The 18839-nt window shown below is 31.7% G+C and overlaps 3 protein-coding genes across 7 annotated transcripts; 1 reads left to right on the top strand and 2 right to left on the bottom strand.

Moving 5' to 3' along the window:
* Positions 1–277: 277 nt before the first annotated feature.
* Positions 278–5452, bottom strand: LOC101215268 (chloroplastic group IIA intron splicing facilitator CRS1, chloroplastic). The gene is made up of 9 exons (XM_011651624.2): positions 4532–5452; positions 3727–4231; positions 2986–3116; positions 2098–2448; positions 1832–1988; positions 1238–1530; positions 1064–1123; positions 730–835; positions 278–631 (listed from the first exon to the last, which is right to left on the bottom strand). Exons 1-8 carry the CDS (start codon positions 5288–5290, stop codon positions 809–811), a joined length of 2283 nt encoding a protein of 760 aa, XP_011649926.1. The 5' UTR covers positions 5291–5452; the 3' UTR covers positions 278–631; positions 730–808.
* Positions 5453–5491: 39 nt separating this feature from the next.
* LOC101215509 (hypothetical protein) lies at positions 5492–10712 on the top strand. 5 transcript variants are annotated; one of them, XM_011651623.2, is made up of 6 exons: positions 5492–5692; positions 5805–5973; positions 6748–6782; positions 6890–7064; positions 7906–8050; positions 8144–8442. In XM_011651623.2, exons 2-5 carry the CDS (start codon positions 5867–5869, stop codon positions 7946–7948), a joined length of 360 nt encoding a protein of 119 aa, XP_011649925.1. In that variant the 5' UTR covers positions 5492–5692; positions 5805–5866; the 3' UTR covers positions 7949–8050; positions 8144–8442. The 5 variants fall into 5 exon arrangements, with proteins under 5 accessions (XP_011649925.1, XP_011649922.1, XP_011649923.1 ...); XM_011651620.2 differs by adding an exon at positions 10063–10077 and having other exon boundaries at positions 5492–5973; positions 6748–7064; positions 8144–8226; XM_011651621.2 differs by having other exon boundaries at positions 6748–7064.
* A 1862-nt stretch (positions 10713–12574) lies between these two features.
* On the bottom strand, positions 12575–13667 carry LOC101215741. The gene has a single exon (XM_004138589.3). The coding sequence runs from the start codon at positions 13468–13470 to the stop codon at positions 12679–12681; it is 792 nt and encodes a 263-aa protein (XP_004138637.1). The 5' UTR covers positions 13471–13667; the 3' UTR covers positions 12575–12678.
* Between the last annotated feature and the right edge of the window lie 5172 nt (positions 13668–18839).

Genomic DNA, 18839 nt, shown 5'->3' with positions numbered 1-18839 from the left:
TATGGATAATTTTCACCATTGTTTGAAGATGACAATACCATTCTCACAATTTAAAACAATTTGGGTTAACTCTGAAAATCTCTGAAACTCAGAAATAGAAGAGTAAATCAAAATAAATGAACAAGAAAATATCCCCAAGAAAAAAAGAAGAAAAAGAAAAAAGAAAAAAAGTCAAGTCAGGGAGGGGAGGGGGTGGATTTTCATTTTCCATAAAAAGAAAGTATATGCTTTAATAACAAATGATATGGAGACTCCCATGTAAGTAAAAAGAAAAAAGAACAAGAACCAACAAACAGTTGAAACATTTTTATAGGATTTAGAGTTCACTGATTTATGTACATGTTACATTAGATATAAAAGAATAACATAGTTGATCAATATACAAAATAATTAATTCTAATACAATTTATAAATGGAAAACAATTTTTTTTTTCTCTCTTTTTCACTTACAGTATCTATTCCAGAATCGAAGTAGACATATCCACTTATGCTCCACAATATCTAAAGAATTTCTTCCTCTTCATCTTAGCTTCTTTGTTATTTTCACAGTTTTAAAGCATCCATTATTGAATATGGGGCCTCTGCCTAACAAACTTTATTCACATGGATATCTGATACGTTCTTCAAAGACCTAAGGTACCAATAAAAGTAAACAAATGTATAATAATAATAAAAAAAAAACAGTAGATCGAGGAGGCGCAACTAGATATTTAAATCACTTTAGCATACCCAATTCGCCCACATTTCAAATGTAGAAGTGAAGAAGTGTGCTTTTATCGACAAGCTTTGTACTCTAGTTCTGATTAATTTACTCCTCACTATCTCGCACATTCTCCTGTGTTAAGAAATCGACAAATAAAAAAAACGAAAAAGCATAAACAATAAAAATTGACACATGTTATGTGGTTCATTGATAGAATGTTAGCTACGTCCGTGGGCAAAAGAGAACAGTTTTATTATCAAAGAGAAATATCATATAATACAAATTGCAATAATGTTAAAAGATTTATATGTGACACCTCTCATTAAGACATTTCGAATATAAAGAGGACTGAATGCTCACCAGTTCGTGTTGTAATTCATAAATTTTTTGCTGTCTCTGATTAGCAAAGAACTTCAGTGACTGGAATGAAAACATGAAAATTAGCAGAATCGAAGCAGGCAGATTGACACAAAACTTGAGCATTATATTAACAGAACAAAGAACAGCAGTTTAAAACAAAAAGGCTTCACTTACTCCAATTCTTTGCATCTCCAAGGACCTACTTAATGCTTTTCTTTTAGTCAAGAGATTCTTTGACACTGAATGTAGAGGTCGTTTATAGTTCTTTCCACGGAAAATAATTATGGCATAGCCTTCTTTTAGTTTGTCCACTGATACTAAAATCCCACCACTTTCTGCTTCAAGCAATTTTGCGGTGTAATTAACCTGATTAAAAGCTCTCTGCATGGTAATCACCTTTACTACCTCTCTATGTTTCCAATGTTGATGCAAGCCTTCAATGACACCATCAAATACACCCCGCCTACCTGAAGTCGCCAAAAAATCAAAACTCAAGAATAAAACCTGGGCAAAAAAGTGATGCTATACTGGTTACCTTTTATTACATAGCTTTCCACAATTTAACCCTTCTATTGAATTTTTTTCATTTCCCAAGGTTAATCCGAGTTATGTACATGAGTGCAAAACAATAGGAAATCTTATGTTTTCATCGAAATAAATTAGAGCAAATTTATGTTTGCAATAGAATTCTAAAGGAGCTCGGGTACCAGACAATGCATCCTAACAAAAGTCCAATTTAAATGGAAGGGATGGGAGTTGAACTAATACCGAGTGTTAAGCAGCTATCCATCTTCAAACCCATCTTCCTAAAACATATTCTCTCCTCATTTGTAATAAGTTCCTGGTCTGCATCTGGCTCAACACGCCTCCATGATGCATTCAACTTCGTCAACTCCTTTGTTGACTTCTCTACCTTAAAGTTAAGCTGCAAAATACCAATAAGATAAAAACATCAGCAGGTGGTGCACTGGTGCGTGATAACAGCTTAACAAGGATGGTCGATTCAGATATTAGCACACAAAAGTAAACCTTACAATTTTAAGTCTTCGCTCTTGCATCCTTAGGCCCCTAATTATTTTTCCCTTTTCAGCTTCTGCTTGAAGTCTTGATTCTGTGCTTCCAGTTGACAAATCTTCATACCCCACTGTGATATCCTTAAAATCTGATAGAGTTCCAGCCTTCCCTCTCTCTTCCATGTTCTCAGTGTCAAAACAGAAAAATTCACTGGCTTTCAGCCGTGAATTTTCCTCGTGAAGTTGCCATCTTTGGAGCTCTACTTCTCTTTGAATTATTGAATCAGCAACTCCAACAGGTAGGAAGTCGTTGCCTCGATAAAGGATAATGACAAATTTATTGCGCAACAGCAATGTTCCTCCTGTGAGATTCTGAACTAGTAATAGTTATTTAATGGAATAACAAATTATGCTTGCGTGCATAACACACTAAATTGTAGCAGAGGACACAAACACCATAAGCATAGTTTAGGGCAATAACCAGATGTCTCCAGTCCGTACAAAAAATAAGTTAAAACATCCACACTTCAGATACATATGTGCTCTACCATCAACTGAATTTGTTGAGTGGATCTCCAAAGAAAGAATTTCTGTAAGCTTTTAGAGATGCTCGCATTAGAGTGTTTTGCTTAGCTCTCTCATTTATTGGGAGGGGTTACTTCCTTTTTCCTGCTTTAAATTTTCTTTGCCTTTCATGAAAATGTTATTATCTATCAAAAAAGGGATTAACAATAAAATCTCATTAGCAACTTTCACGCAATTTGGATGTTCAAAGACATAAGATACAGACAATAATTTGCCACTTTAGCCAGATTGACGTTCATTTAAGGACAATGTCTTTAATATTCCAGGTTCAAGGTCTCACAGCTTATACAGTTGTATAACAAATATTATTTCTAGAAAACTTGCCTTAAGTTCCAATGCCATCTGCTCATTGTCTGTATTTGGAACCCCCCACTTCAAAGCAATCTTAGCTATCATACTTTTCTCCCACAACTTTAAGATGGACGCAGCCAACCCTTGAAGTTTTCTGTTTCTCCCTTCAAATATTTGGAAATTAAAAAATTAGTGGAACATACAAGTACATGCAGAAGAAGATTAAATACAAAATAAACTACGTGGATAATATTTAATCCAGCCATAATATAGCAGAGTCTGTATGTAGCTAGCTAAGAACATGCACACACAACATCATAAGCAGAGCACAAAATATTGTTTATCCACAAATGAAAATGCATGTTGATTGGGGGTGAAGTTTAAACCGTGGACCCTACAGAATAGTTTATGAAGGCGAATAGAGAGTAAATATCAGATTTGTTTCAGCTCATTTGATCATTAACCGCCCTTTTAAAATTATATCAAGACATTTCTACACTGTTAGATTAGAAGAAATTGTACTAGACCAAATAATTAAGGAAAAAAAAAAGAAGAAACAAACAGGTTAAGGTGTTCATGTTATTGTGTTGCTTGCTTGAGACCTTCAGTTAAATTGCTTCAGTTTTGACGTGACTTCCCATAAAATGTAAGCAAAGAAAAACAGCTATTCAAAACCTTCTACCCTGATTATACTTCACCCTATCTCTGACTAACATTTCAACTGAAGAGCTCAAGAAAAGTTTTACTGAACGAAGAAAAAAACAAAATTTATACCGAGGACAAAATGAGTAGGTAAGGAATGTGCAAGCTTCCTCAGATGTTGTAGTCCAGCATCTGTAAGATTTTGTTTAGTATAGGGTGGACAACGCCTAAATGGAGGCATATATCCAGGAACCACCTCTGGAAGCATGTCAGCATCAACTGGTAGAGGTTTGTGCATCCACCAGTCAATAAAGCGGGGTCCCAAATCATCCAATAGCCTGTCAGTTTCCCTCTCATAGAGTGATCCACTCAATGGTTGGAGATTTTCATGACGGATCAAGAAAAAACTAGAAGCTTCTTCCCATTCACCATCATTGTCATTTATACTTCGATTTAAACCACTTTCATAATGTCCGCTGAGCGAAAAATGAGTGTCCGTTTCCACCTTTACTGGATTCTGTGGCGAGATATGTACTTGCTTTTTCGTACTATGTTTCAAATTCAGTGGATAATTGCAACCCCGGTAAACAACAAGAGCATTCTTCTTACTCCAGACTACCATACCTCCGGTTTTCATCTGTACAATAGAAAAGATTAAGAAAGACAAACCATAGCCATAAAAAGACATCCTACGCATAATATGATTACTATCAATCTGACAGTCCAAAAATGAGGAGCAACATAAAGCAGTAATTTTCCAAATAAAGTAAGCAACATTAGAGCATATCTATTTACTTGTGTTGTTTTTAACAAAACACTTCTCAATGGTATATTGCAAAGGGATTCGTACTCGCAATAGGAATTACAAAATATAAAGGACTTCAAATAACAAAATACTTGAAATACAAAAGAGAAAGTTAAACAAAACCAACCTTACCTCAACAATTTCTCGTGCTCTGTCCATGTTGCGGCTCAAGGGCACATCGAATTTCAGCATAGCAAGCTCATTTCTCTCCCACATGAATTGTATCTGATTCACAACATCTTGAGTAACTCCAACTTTATTGACCTTCACCCATTTCTCCATTTTTGAAGCCTCGCCCTTCAACCTTTCAAGCAACACTCTATCAAGATTCAACTCCGCTGAAGTCACTGTTTTCTTCTTCATCCTCCGCAAAACAATCCCATCATCATCTTTCTCCCATGGCATTCTCCGGCGAGTTCCAGACTCCTCAAAACCCTCCAAATCAAAACCCCCAAATTCAACCTCCTCCAATTTCATTCGGGTTTCTCCCAAATCCCCATTCCTCCGAAGCTTTCCAATGCTTTTAGCAATTCGTCGCATCGCGTATTTCCCAGTTTTATCAATTCCACTATCACCTAAAGCCCTAGAACACTTATCGCGCCCACTTCCATCGGACCCATTTCTTCTTTTGGGGTTTGCGGGATCCACGCCTTCTTCTTCTTGTTGTTGGGGTTGAAGGTGGAGAGGAGCCTTCATCCATGGCGCTGTACGGAGGTTAACGGCGGCATTGGAAATGGAAGGCGGCTCGGGTAGAACAGAGGATTGTGACGGTGTAGAAGTGGCGGAAATGGGGTTGTGGGTGGAGAGGTGTAAGAGAGGAGAGTGTGATCGAAAGGATGGGGGAATAAGACTCCTTGGAAGAGATGAGGAGAAGGAAGTTGTGGGAAGCATAGTTTGTTGAGGTGTATCAATGGCGTAGTATTTCCATAACAGAGTAGGATGGAGTAATCAGTTAATGGAATGTCACTGTGCTCCCTTCTATTTTGGAGGAGAAGATGCGGCTGCCGATCACTTCTCTGTCATCCGGTCAGATGCCGCCATTGCTCGCCACGTAGCTTCAGCCTTTTTCTTTCTCTCTCTTAATTTATTAGTTGAGATAAAAAGAAGATGCCGCAAAATAGCCTTTACAAAAAAAAATAGCAAAAAGATTTATGATATTTCTCAAAATTTCTCAAAGCAAAGCTATTTCTCAAAATTTCTGAACCCTCTCCCTTGAAAACACCGCCGGTACTGTGTGGCATTCGTTGGTAGCTGCAGGTGGCGTCGGAATCTTCTTCACGCACACACTCAGCCGTATGTATAAAGAAATTTTCCCGATTTAATTACGGAAAACTCGCCCTTTTCTACTTTGTACACCCTAATCAATATCCTTCTGGAAGTGGAAACTAAATTTCTTTAACCACAGTATTTAATTTGAATTTGAAATCCGAAGAAGGTGAGTTGATTCAACTGTGGCGAAAATGGAGGATGGTGAAGAAGATGAGTCCAGAGGCTTGGAAAACGCATCATCCTCATCTCTGCAACCCAATTCCAAACCTAATAGAGTCACTAAGGAGCAGTTCTCAAAATTTCAGGTACTCTTTTTCCTTGATTTACATTCGATTTAGGGTTTAGGGTTTAGTTCAATAATGCTTCTTATCTAACATCAAGACGGCAAGGAAAAGCAAGTAACTTCTTGGTTGTGAGATTGTGAAGGGTGTTTCTATATCAAATCAATGTAGTGGCTAACACCCTGATTGGTAACTTTGTGGTTTATAGTTTTTGGTTTTTGAAACTTGAACTCATAAACAATCTTTCCACCTTGAGAACTTTTTGTTTAGTTATCTACTCTCTTTTCAAAAACCATGTTAAGTTTTAAAAATATTCTTAAAATTTTGTTTTTGTTTAAACATCATAGACCTTGATAAAAGACAAGGTTCTTCACAGTGATCACCTACAAAGATTTAATATCTTACTAGTTTCTTTCGCATCCAAAGGTTGTAGGTAAGGTGCAATTAAGCTGGCTGAACCACTGACCGATATTAAAAAGGAGGTTTTTGTTTTCTAAATTTGGCTAAGAATTTGACATTTTTACCTGTGGAAAATTTAGAGGAAATAGGCACCAGTTTCTAAAACAAAAAACAGAAAATAAAAGAGTTTTCAAATGGAATCCAAGTCTATTGTTGAATAGAAACGGTAGCTTTTACTTTCTTAGCACTGGTTGAATGGCTACTTTCTTTGGTTGCCTGCAGCATAAGCTTAGCCAATTTTTCTGATTACTTATTGTTTGGTTAATTTTATATGTTTGTCCCTCAATATACTTTCTCTCTATCGTTATCATTTTTCTTTATACCATCAACTTATGACAGGAGCTTCAAAGGAGACGACTTCAGATTAAATCAAGGTCAAAGATAAGAAAGAATACAAAAGGTTTTTCCAGTTCTTTGAATTGGGGTGTAGTTTCTTGTGAAAAGGTTGTGTTTAATTTTGAAGTTTTTACTGGAAAAATAGATGCGACTGGAAAATCTCAACTCAACCATCTGAATACCAGTAATGAAGTTAATGAAGCTGAACACTCGAGACTTTCCAATTCTGATGTTGATTTTGGGGAAAAGAGCTCCCTTGTTCAGCATGACAAGACGAAAACTACGCTTCCATCCAAAAAGCTACACAAATTACATTGGGGGTATGAGATATTATAGTACATTCTATATAACATACACACACTTGTCTGTAGTATTTAAGACACTCCAAACCAATGGGAAACCAGAGCCATGGCTAGTTTCAAAGAGCATATCTGTGAAACACTATCAACTTATAACAATTAATCTTAATGTGGGTGGATTTATTTAGGTAGATCTCGAAAGAGTTACAAGAATGGACTAAACCTATTGGTCAAGAATCAAGAGTGGTATTAGTTGTAGTATTCAAGGATTCCAGTAGTATTCTGCTCCAAGTTTATTTTGTTTCCAAGGGGTCGGTCAGTCATCTTTTAATATGCTGTATTTCCAGTTTTGGAAAACATTGTAAACATGGAAATATTTATAAAGACTGTAAGCAATAATGGACCATTCCTATCTCTGATCAAAGTAAAAATTTCAACATAAGATTCGTTATTTGGATTGTAATTTTTGAGCCACTCATTTGTCCAATAAGCCAGGTAATTATGTGTTGTGACTGGGAAATACCCAATCGATAACACTTAATTATTGCGGATAAAGGAGATAAAAAAGAACAAGAACAACTGAAGAGCCAGGGTAGAGGGCACCTCCCAAAAAAGAGAACTATACCATAAGAGTTTTTTCACCATGAGCTCTTTTGTATTTACTTAACTTGAGGGATTTTTTCTTTATCTGCCTGGCTGTTTGTGTCCTCTCTGGCTGTTGATGAAGTTTTAGTTACTTTTTCTTACTAAAAGAGAACAAAAAATTGGAGATTTCGGATGGGAAAATACAAATTAGAGATAACCTCATCTGTTGTCTCATATATCTTCTATAAATTTGTCAATGGTCTTATTTATATGTCAGGCTTGACACCAAGGAACCATGGGAAAGGAAGGCAAACATGTAAATATATATATAATATATAAATATATATATATAGGTGAAATGCAGCTGCCAAATGCTGTAGCATGGGATTGGGATTTGGAAATTGAATGATACGACTCGAAAGGTTTGTATTATGGGTGGTGGATCGAATAGTGTGTTGAATAGCCACTAATTGACTCAGTTTTATACTTATTATCTGCTCATATTGATCTTACAGACCTGAATTATGTGGAAACTTACACGGTGAAGAATGGATTAAAGATAGAGAAGCTGTTGCAAATTCTTGGGAATTGCCTCTAGGTATGATGTCTTTGCCTTCTGTGTTGGCATAAAACTATTACATTTCAAGATGATTTAACACTACTTAGAGAACCAATTTTTTACAAGGTCGTATTATAAGTTTACCCTTCAAGTTTAATGATTAGGGAGTGTGATTTTATGTTGCTTTTGCTTTTAAAACTGTTAACAAAATCATCGGCATGACATGTTTAATTGACAAATATTGGTTATTTGGCATAACGTGATAGATAAATGACAAAAGAAAGTGAGTAACTGGTAGTTAAAGATGAACTAAAATAGCACATTTTCTTTTCTTTGATGCAATATTCTTTAACCATTTTTTTAACCTATTGCACCTGAGATCCATTCCATTACCTTTGATTACTTATGGATAAACGCTATCTTAGTTTTAGCACATCCAGATTCCAGATGGTCCATTGAAAAAGAATGAAAGTATGATAAAATGAAATTGAGTTGTTAAGATTTGTGTTAGATTTTAGGGTTTAAACTAACAAAGAAACCTTCGACAAATTTCCCATTGGTTGTATTACGCACAAAACCAAACCCAATTGTTTTTGTATTCATGTTAATTAAAGTTATAAACTTATTATTACCATCTAATCCTAATGGTTGACATCACAAGTTTTTATCGTATTATAATACTTTTAAATTAATAACTTTTGTAGGTGGGTGAAAATTGTTTTTAAGTTATTGTTTATATATTTGGAAGAGTTATGTTTTAAAATTTGAAATTATGTTGATTTAATTTTTATGTATATATAATAAGATTAAAATTTAATAATTAAGTATATAGGGATACTTTTAAAAATAAAGTAAGATATATTTTTGATAAACCCTATCATTGTAAATTTTGATATTTTAGGTTTGATTGACATATTTTGCAACGGTGATATCTTCCTAATGGAAGAGTTTGAGATCGACATTTTTAAATATAACATAATAAATTAAAATATATATAAAATATATACAAAATTAGTAAATAAGTGATACGCATCCATAGAAGTTACCCCAGTAAAAATTAGAAGCACACTTAAGTTACCCTAGTAACTTAGTAGAAGTTAGAAGCACACTCGAGATCGTCAATATATGTAAGATATAGTAAAATTTCATATAAACTAAAATATATTATATAAAATAGAGTAGAATTAGAATTTTAAAATTTCTAATTCTATAAATGACCTTACAGAAGTTAGAAGATTGACAACATCAAACTCTTCTCTAAGAAACTCTCCATTTTTGCCAATCAAGTTTGATAATTTGTCACTTTCGAAATCAATTTAAAATTATACCAAATTGATACTCTAATTTTAGAGGATTAGGATTGTATCAATTACTTAACCTCCTCCATTATATTATATTATGTTTTGAAAACTTCGTATTCAGACTCTTTACAAAATTGATCATGCATTTATCTAAATGATGATCCATTCTGTGTAATTGATATTTGAAGGAGTCAACCATTTAATAATTCGTACATAAATGATGAGAAGTTTAAATTAGTTAATATATAAAAGATTTAAGATTTTATTTTACTTAATTATAAGTTTCACAATAATAGATGCAATTATTTTTAAATATAGCACAACAATAAGTTAATTTATTTACAAATATATAAGAAAACTACCTTCTATTTATGATAGACTCAAAATAAATAAATAAATAAATTAATTAATAAATATATAATTAATAAATATTTTCTAACAATTTAATTGATAATTGGTCAATAATTTCCTCTTAATTCCTTTTTCTTAGTTTCTAATTTAATCACTCTTCTCCTCCTCTGTCTCTCTTTCTCTCTACAGTGTCCAACTCTCATCTTAAGCTTTTTGGTTTCAGCATCTCAAAAGAGAATAAAAGGGTTTCTAATTTTAAAGAGCCACCGCTGACGGTGGAGTCACCGGAATCAGAAAATTCCTTTCCTCCAAAGTTCGAGTGTCGATATTGCTGCAGACAATTTTCGAATTCGCAAGCTTTGGGTGGTCATCAAAACGCCCATAAAGAAGAGAGACAGCTTTTGAAGACGCCTCAAATCAAATATTTTCGACGTAATTACTTCCACATCTCTGCGCGTGCAGAGCTGGCTGTCGTCGTCCTTCGCGCCGCCGCCTCCCCCAATGGTGGTGGATGCTCCTCTACCGCCTGTTGCGGGGCTTTACGCTACGTCACGGCCCGCGTTTTCCCAGGCAGGAGTAGGAGATGAAGATGTTTCCCGTAGGAGTTTGGGCCTTGATTTACAGCTTAGTCTTGGGCCTGGTAAGACTTGAGTTGGGCTTTTCTATATAAAGCCCACTGTGTATATTATTATTATTGGAACTTTGACTAATTTACAAAAATTATAAGAAAAGTTGTGATTTATATATTTTATTATTATTTATTAATTATGAGGAGAGCAATTAAGTTCAGGATCAAATAATTAAAGACGTCTTTCTGTCTCTGATATCTCGAGACAATGTATGCTTCAGTTATTGAAGAAAAAAATTCTTTCATCTCGAGGCAGTTCAGATATATCTGAGATCGTATATCAAAATCAACCTGATCAAATACCGAGCCGAGTGCATGTGGTCGATTTATTGTGTGTTGACTGGAATAATGTTTGTGTCTTACATTGTTGACATGTAGGCTTTTTTCGTTTCCAAAATTGTTTTATAAATATTTTGTCGATTTGTTATAAAATTGTAAATATAATAAAATTATTCAATGATATAAGTCTATGATTGATAACGAGAACATTTATCAGTAATTGTTATTCCGTCCATTATAATTATATTTTTACGAAAAAGACTTTATTTAGAAGAAGGAATAATGAGTGTTTAGATAACATAGAGAAGAAAGAAAGAAATGCTGCTTCCCCGCCACCTTGGTTTGGATTTTATTTCCATCCATCCATTTTTATTTTGGCTTCTTCCATCATTCTTTTTCTTTTTCAGTAATTTAAACTATACACACTTTTTTTACATCTTTTTTTTTCTAAATGTAAATTCAATATTTGAGAATTGAAAAAAAAATTATCCTTGAAAAATTGTTTTTTTTGCAAGTTGGCCAACAAAATTCAATAAAAAAAATGCAAATTATGGTAAGAAATTAAAAGAAACCATACAGACTATTTTGTTTTGTAAATTCATTCAACTTCTTAATATTGTTTTTAATTAACAATATATGGTGGGTAAAATGATTAAAGTTATGACTTAGATAACTATATGAATTATAATTGAGATAAGATAGAAAATAAATTATTTTTATTAATCATTTAGCATAAAACTATATCTATTTTAGAACTTGACATGTTACATGGTAGTTGGATTTTTATTTCAAAGATCAATTCTGAATTATTAAAACCCAATTTGGCAATCCTTTGATTTCTTTTTTATATATAAAAAAAATCAAATCTATAAATACATTTTCCCTACTTTTTAGTTAATATTTGAAAATTAAAACAAAGAATAATTTATAAAATTTGACTAGAAATTCAACTTTTCATAAAGAGCAAACTATTAGTATAAAAAGTTGAGAGAAAAGAGATTTGTTGTTCGTTGTTCGTTGAGAGTTATCGTAATTGATAAAGATAAGGCTTACGATCTTTACCTGAATGAAAAGATCCCAATAACATGATTCCCTCAAACCCAAAATACAAAGACTTGAGACATGCAAAACCAAACACACAAATAGTACACTGTTTCTGTGAAGAAAAATGAAAACCAAAACTAAGATTTTATGTTTTTGAGTGTTAGAAAATAACAAAAGCAGAAGGAAAAAAAAGGAAGAAGAAAAGAAAAGATGAGCAATGGACAAAGAAATGAAAAGAGCAATGCCTAAACCTGTCCTTTTTTCCTCCAAAAGGACTGCATGTGCATTCTATATTATGCCATCACTCTCTCACCTCCTACCATACATTATATCCATCTTCATCTTCATCTTTCATCTCACTATCCAAATTCAATTCCTACACCCAACTTCACATTTTCTATTATCTAATATGGTACTAGAATTTGTTAATGAACACTATCATGAAGATTATCTAGAACTATAATAACTATATCTAACACCGTATTTACTGGTTGTTTTATCGGAATAAAATAATTTACAAATTGTATGATCATAAAATGGTCACCCTTGTAAGAATTGATTTCCCCCAAATTTTCTTAACAACCGAATATGTAAGGTTAGAGTTGTGGGATAAGATGGCTAATCCGACACTCATGATTATTAAAAAAATTTAAAAATTTAAAAATTTAAAAATCTCTAGTTGAGATAATTTTTGATGTTATCTAACGGGGATGGGAAAAGCAACTGCTAGCTTTTATTTGGAGTTGTAAGAATCATATTCAAAGATCGTAAAGGGGAAAAGAGAGAGAAGAAAAAGAAATTACAGATTGCATTAATTCCACAATCTTTTTGCAACAATCGGATTACTATTCAGAGGAGAATGAAAAATAATATATAAAAGCAACCCAATCACTTTTTCTTGCTTCTATCAATGGCAGAAGAGAATATTGAACCTAAACCAAAAAGATTCGCAGAATGAACATTTAAAATAGGGTTTACTTTAATTCCATTTCCGTACGAACCATGTACCTTGTTCAATGGAGGTTTCTGAAATCCCGTTGATGAAGAAGACGAACACTGCTGCGAATTTTTCAACCCATTTCTATGAGAGCTTTGCTTTTGATTTACACCGTCTTTGGACAATGGCGATCGCTTCATATTATTGGAAGCAGAGCCAGTGGAATTGCTTCGTGAGAGAAGCGGTAAAGGACATAAGCTACGAGTATAACCAGACCCACAACTACTGCTTCTTTTGAAACGCCAAAAGGATTTGGAATTAGAATTAGTATTTTGTTTCTCTTCAGAATCACTCCCCGTACCCTTGATTTCCTTCAACGATGGATTTTTCTTCAAGCATTTCTCCGGATTGAGATCGAGCGATTTCGTCCGCGTCAATGGAGGAGAATGATGATTTAAAGAAGAGTGTTCGAGTCGCTGGTCTTCGGGTTTCTTCTTGATTTCGAGTGGAAGGATTTTTCCTTGAGAGAAAATTTCATCGGCGGAGGAGGATTCGTGATCGGAACATTCAGGAATGCAGAAATCGAAATCGAAGCTGGAACCGAAACCGGAGGATTTGGATCGGGAATTAGGGCGTTGTTCGACGGGGATAGGTTCGGTGTGGGAGAAATCGTGAGAGAATGAAATTCTAGGGCTCATTGCGGGAACGGGAATGTCAGAAGAAACGGCGGTTTCGATGGCCATTGCAATGGAAATGAAGAGCAGGAATTGGAGATTGTAATGATGAGCATAAAAACGAAGAACAGAAATTAATTGTAAAATGAAAGGAAGAAGAAGAAGATGAAGAAGATGAAGGAGAGAATTGAGAAGAGACTGAGCGGCCGAAATAAGAGATTCCAAATTTTGGTAACGAGCAATGGTTGGGTGAAGAGGTTCTCAGAGAGTTTAATAAGAACCGGCCATGGACGAATTTCTTAAACCAATTATTTGTTCTCACGGGAAAATTTAAACAAAAACAATTTACAATATTATTTTAAATGGCAATCGCAATTTTTTTGGGTTAAAAAACTCCTAATTTTTGCTAAAATAAGTATAATTTTAACTTAGTACATGTATTTAATTATGAACTTAACTTAATATTTCAAGAATTAACAAGTCAATTATAAAATTAAATATATTCGGCACAAACACAACTACTTGCTTTGTATTAAAGTCGATGGTAGGAATGTAAACTGTTTAGCTTATACGGTTGTGGGTTGCAACTAACTGATTTGAATTGTATTTCAAATCTAACCCATATTTTAACGGTTGTATTTTATCTACGGACCCAACATAATTCAATCCTTAAAATATGGGTTGGGTTAAGTTAATCCGAATTTTTCAACCCAACCAAAATTTTCAACTCACATTTTAAACTAACTTAATCCAACTCATATAATATGGATTGGACCATCTTAGTTGTCGAGTTATTCTTACATCCTCGTTGATGATATTAATATTATACTAGTTGAAGGCTAATTTTTTATTCTTCCGTTTCATACGCTACAGTGCATAAATAAATAGATTGAAATTCTATTAGCTTTTTATCATGTAATATAGCTAACAATCAAGGAATTTGTAACTTTTGCTTTAAATCTCCCATCTTATCTTTGCAATTTTCCTATTTATTTTACGTAGATTATTACTACTACTACTTTCCTAGAAGATCGAACCAAACTTTTTTGAAGATAATAATTTGTATTTTATGTACCAAATTAGACTGAAATTGGCAAATATGCATTTGACTAATATTGAAATTAAATATTGGGAAGATAATATATGATGGAATATTTCGTATCAATATTGTAGATCTATACCTAGTGAGTTGGATTATGCTCTATTCAATTATATTTATAGTCAATCATAAGTCTCTACTCACCAAGCATAGGTTAGGTGGAATATATGTGTGAATGCTACTAAAATGTTTTGACTTCTTATAATAAAAAATATATAATCTAAAGAAGAAGAAATACAAGTTAAGTATTGATCTCATGTGTGAAATGTATACACAACATTGATTTATAGTACAAAATAAACGTGTACGTAGTCAAACATCGTAAATCAAACTAACATAAATTAATATTACATTGATACAACATAATCAAGTGGCTCCCTTACTTGTTTTGTATTCATGTGATAAACTTTATGAGTTAATATTCTTTTTGAGTCTTTCAACCTCCTTTATTACTAAAAGTAGCTATGGGACCTATCTTTGATTGGTTGGTTAATTAACTTGTAGCAATATGATTAACATTTTGAATATCCTATATATATATACATTTGAATTTAGAACGAACAATATTTATTTAATTGTTTTTAATTATTCCTAGAAATTGTTACATCCTTTGATTAAATTCACGAGAAAATTAAGTGTTCGTTTTCTAATAGTCTATTTCTTAAATTTTAACGATAAAACGAACAAACAAAATGTAAGAGAAAAATGAAATAATTGATGGGAATTAATCTGTAAAGAAAGAATATAAAGTTTAGCATCAATTATTTTGATTTACTTGATATGATAGTGGGAATGGCAATGGAATAAGAGAGGTTATATTCAAGAATGGGGCCTTGAAACACACACACACACAAATGGCTTTTTATCTCACCACTTTTTGTCCCTAAAAAACAACACCTTTAATTTCACACCAAATATATTCTTTTTTCATTCTAAACGAATTATTTCTCTATCTTTTTTAAGTCCTTATCACAACCCATCATGTCATTTAATCATAAAAACCCCTCAATTTGTACCAAAGTTAGTTGATATATCATTATGAACTCCTTTCTAGTTTCACTATTTTCTCATCAAATGTATTTTACTTACCTTCAGAAGTGTTACTTATACTTTATAAATCAATATTAATGTTACCAAATTACACTAATTTTATAAATTTGCATGCACTAGTTGATCATAAGAAGGTTTTAATTAATGTTGATTATTACCCCTAATTACAATTTTAACAAATTACAAAATTAATTGAAATATCGATTATTATATTTAAATTAAAAAAAGTATCAAATTAAAAGTAAAAAACTACTATAGCGAAGAAGTAATTAATGAAATTAAAAGGTAAACGATCCTATAGTCTCTAAAAAATTATCAAAATACAATATTTGACAAAAATTACTATGATAAAAATTTTGGTTTTAAAATAAATAAATATCATATAACTTTTAAACAAAAAAATTTCAAGCTTTTCTTAAACTAAAATTTAACAATTTAATATTATTTTGTTGATCCTTAAGCTTTTCTTTGTTTGACATTGACACCAAAAATAAAATAAAATAAAAAGTTCAATTCTAAACCACAATTATTGTGGCATTATTACTAATAATATGTCAAAAAGTAGTGATTCCTTTTTTTCTTTTTTTCCATTTTCTCCCTCGTTCGGGACCGATAAGTTAGCGACCACTTTAGATAACATAGATAAACTTCGATTATTAATTTTACTATATTTTATAAATATTTTTAAACATTTTTGTGATTTACCACCATTTTCATATTAGAGTTGATGTGAATTTTAGAAAGAAAAAATAGATAATTTCTACCTATTACTAATAATAACAACAAACTTATTTTTCATCATACTTTTTTTTCTTTTTGAAAAGAAACAAACAATAATTTACCATGGTACTAATTCATCATTTTGTATTCCCTTGAAATATTCGAATTAGTACATCATGATCATGTGATATGGTACAAATTATGTAAAGCTCTAGACGACAATATAATAATTCAACCAAAGTTCTTAATAGTATTAGATATCGGGGATACAATTTTTCCTTCCTCAAAAAAAAAAAAAGTTTTGTTTTCTTTCAAAGAAAATCAATAACACATAAATAACTAAATAAAATAATCATATAATTAACATGTAAATAATTTTATATACTTTTCATCTCAAATCTATTCATTATTCATTATATATAAAATTTAAGGGTCAAAATTTTATTAATCGAAGATTTAAATTAGGATGAATTATTCTACTTTGGAATGCAAATATATAACTAATCATAACTCAAACGACATAATCTATACTTTATACTGTAAATCTTAAAATTGACGTTGAATTCTTCATTTCACGTTAACTTTAATATTATTAATTTGGATGTGTATTTGAAATAATTAAGGAAGATAGAGAGAATTAATTATAATTGAGAAAGAAAAGGTAAGATTTAGATAGGTGGGGGCAGTTTAGAAGTAAGCCATGAGGGTTTGAGGGTAAAGATTGAACAACACATGTTGATAAGATATGAAGGCCAAAGACATAAATTTAAAAAGCCTATGTTTAAAAATTAAAGGCAAAATTGATGGCCCATATAGGGAAAATAGATAATAAATAATAGTATAGGATGCTTCAAGTTGAAACAACAACTTGGATGCGTCCCTTCTTCTATCATTCCTTTTTTCACCTTTTAGGTTTCCAACAAATTCAATGAATATATGCCACTCTCCAATCTACTTGTGTCTACTTGTCTAATTTGTTTTTGTATTAGATAAATAAGTAGTTATCTCAACTGTTTAGTTTGTCTAATCACTTTTATACTCTTTTGAATAATGAATCTAATTAGTTTGTATCACGAGTATCGATATAGTTTTCGTTTTTAGAGATCGAAGGTTCAATCTCTCACCTTCTGGTTGTTCATTTACTCACGTTCTAATCACGATTATGTAATTTAGTAAATCTATATTACTATGATAAATGAATGGCGAATCTAGGGCTAATAATGGAACCAAAAGCTTTATGTGTGGGGAACAAAGTGAACAAAAGATTATAAATTTTAGCCGATGAACTTTTATATATATATATGTTTACGGGGTAACTAAACTTCAAAAAATGTCTAATAAATTTTTGTATAGATTTATAAAAAGGTAATTATAATGTTTGACAATTTTAAGAATAATAAGTAAGTATATAACCACATTTTAAAAAATTACAAATATAGTAAAATATATCAATGATAGTTTTCTATTGCTGATAGACTCTTATGGTTTATTAGTGATAGCTTTTGACAGATTTTGCTAAGTTTGCAAATTTTTTAAAAACGTTGTTATATAGTTAATTATTTTGAATCTAATTACTATATTTGCAACTACTCCTCTATAAAATACGAGTATGATAGGTTTTTTGAAAAAAAATATAATGCATTCTAAATATGTTATAATTTTATATTTAATAAAATAAATGTCATCGTTAAAGATGTACATTTCTCTAATCTCTTAATAGATATAGTCCTGTTATAAATGTTAAAATTAATTTATTTTTAGCACTTATTCGAAAAGTGAATGCTCTCTCTGCATTTTAAGTAAGTCTATTACAATAAAAAATACTTAAAATATAAAGGTTAATACAAAAAAAAAAAAAATTGTCAAAATCTAAGAACAAAGTTGTGTATGTGACTCGAAAAGATGAACCCTAACAGTCACCAAAGGAAATTGAAACGAAAAGGCCCAAATCTATCAAACCTAAAGTATTGTCGAGTAGGACAATTATAAAAATTAGTAAATTTGACAAAATATCTAAAATATTAGTAAAAATTCAGATTCTATTAATAATAAATATTGATACACACCGATATACTTTTACCAGTGATATTAATAAACAGTGATAGAAATCTATTACATAACTCATAATTGGATCATACACTTATTCTCTCCAAATAAATAAACATATAATCCAAACAAATGAACTTTGTGAAAATAAAAGGAAGAGGAAATATGGAAATATGGGTCACATTCAAACAACTTGACGTTTAACCTTTTAGTTTTGATTTATAAGCCCACTATCAATTAATATTTTAAATGTAATCAAAAAGAGTTTTTTTTTTATATATATATAAAAAAGTTAAATAGAGAAATTATTTAAACTTAAGATCTATATAATTTTGATAAAAAAAAAGTAAAATAAATTATTTTACTTTTAAGTCGTTATTTTAGTTAAAGACTAGGTTGTTAGCTAAGGAAAGCCACGAGAAAATTGAACACTATAACATTAATAATCAAGTTCGGTGGATATCATCTACTTCTGAAGTGCTTTTGTACTCAAATAAACAGATTTATTTATCAAGATTCAAAT

The sequence above is a fragment of the Cucumis sativus genome, chromosome 2, assembly GCF_000004075.3.
Source record: "Cucumis sativus cultivar 9930 chromosome 2, Cucumber_9930_V3, whole genome shotgun sequence".
Classification (NCBI taxonomy): domain Eukaryota; kingdom Viridiplantae; phylum Streptophyta; class Magnoliopsida; order Cucurbitales; family Cucurbitaceae; genus Cucumis; species Cucumis sativus.
Note: the sequence above shows the minus strand (reverse complement) of the source record. Positions and strands in the feature narration are given on the sequence as shown.

Excerpts from the sequence above, each read along its gene's own strand:
- LOC101215509 (XM_011651617.2), top strand. Across the intron at positions 8,227-10,028 it reads TTCTTGGGAATTGCCTCTAG|TGTCCAACTCTCATCTTAAG; the intron begins GTATGATGTCTT and ends TTCTCTCTACAG.
- LOC101215741 (XM_004138589.3), bottom strand. The coding sequence starts at position 13,470 with ATGGCCATCGAAACCGCCGTTTCTTCTGACATTCCCGTTCCCGCAATG.
- LOC101215268 (XM_011651624.2), bottom strand. The coding sequence starts at position 5,290 with ATGCTTCCCACAACTTCCTTCTCCTCATCTCTTCCAAGGAGTCTTATT. Across the intron at positions 1,989-2,097 it reads AAGAGCGAAGACTTAAAATT|CTTAACTTTAAGGTAGAGAA; the intron begins GTAAGGTTTACT and ends GGTATTTTGCAG. Across the intron at positions 1,124-1,237 it reads TGGAGATGCAAAGAATTGGA|TCACTGAAGTTCTTTGCTAA; the intron begins GTAAGTGAAGCC and ends TTTTCATTCCAG.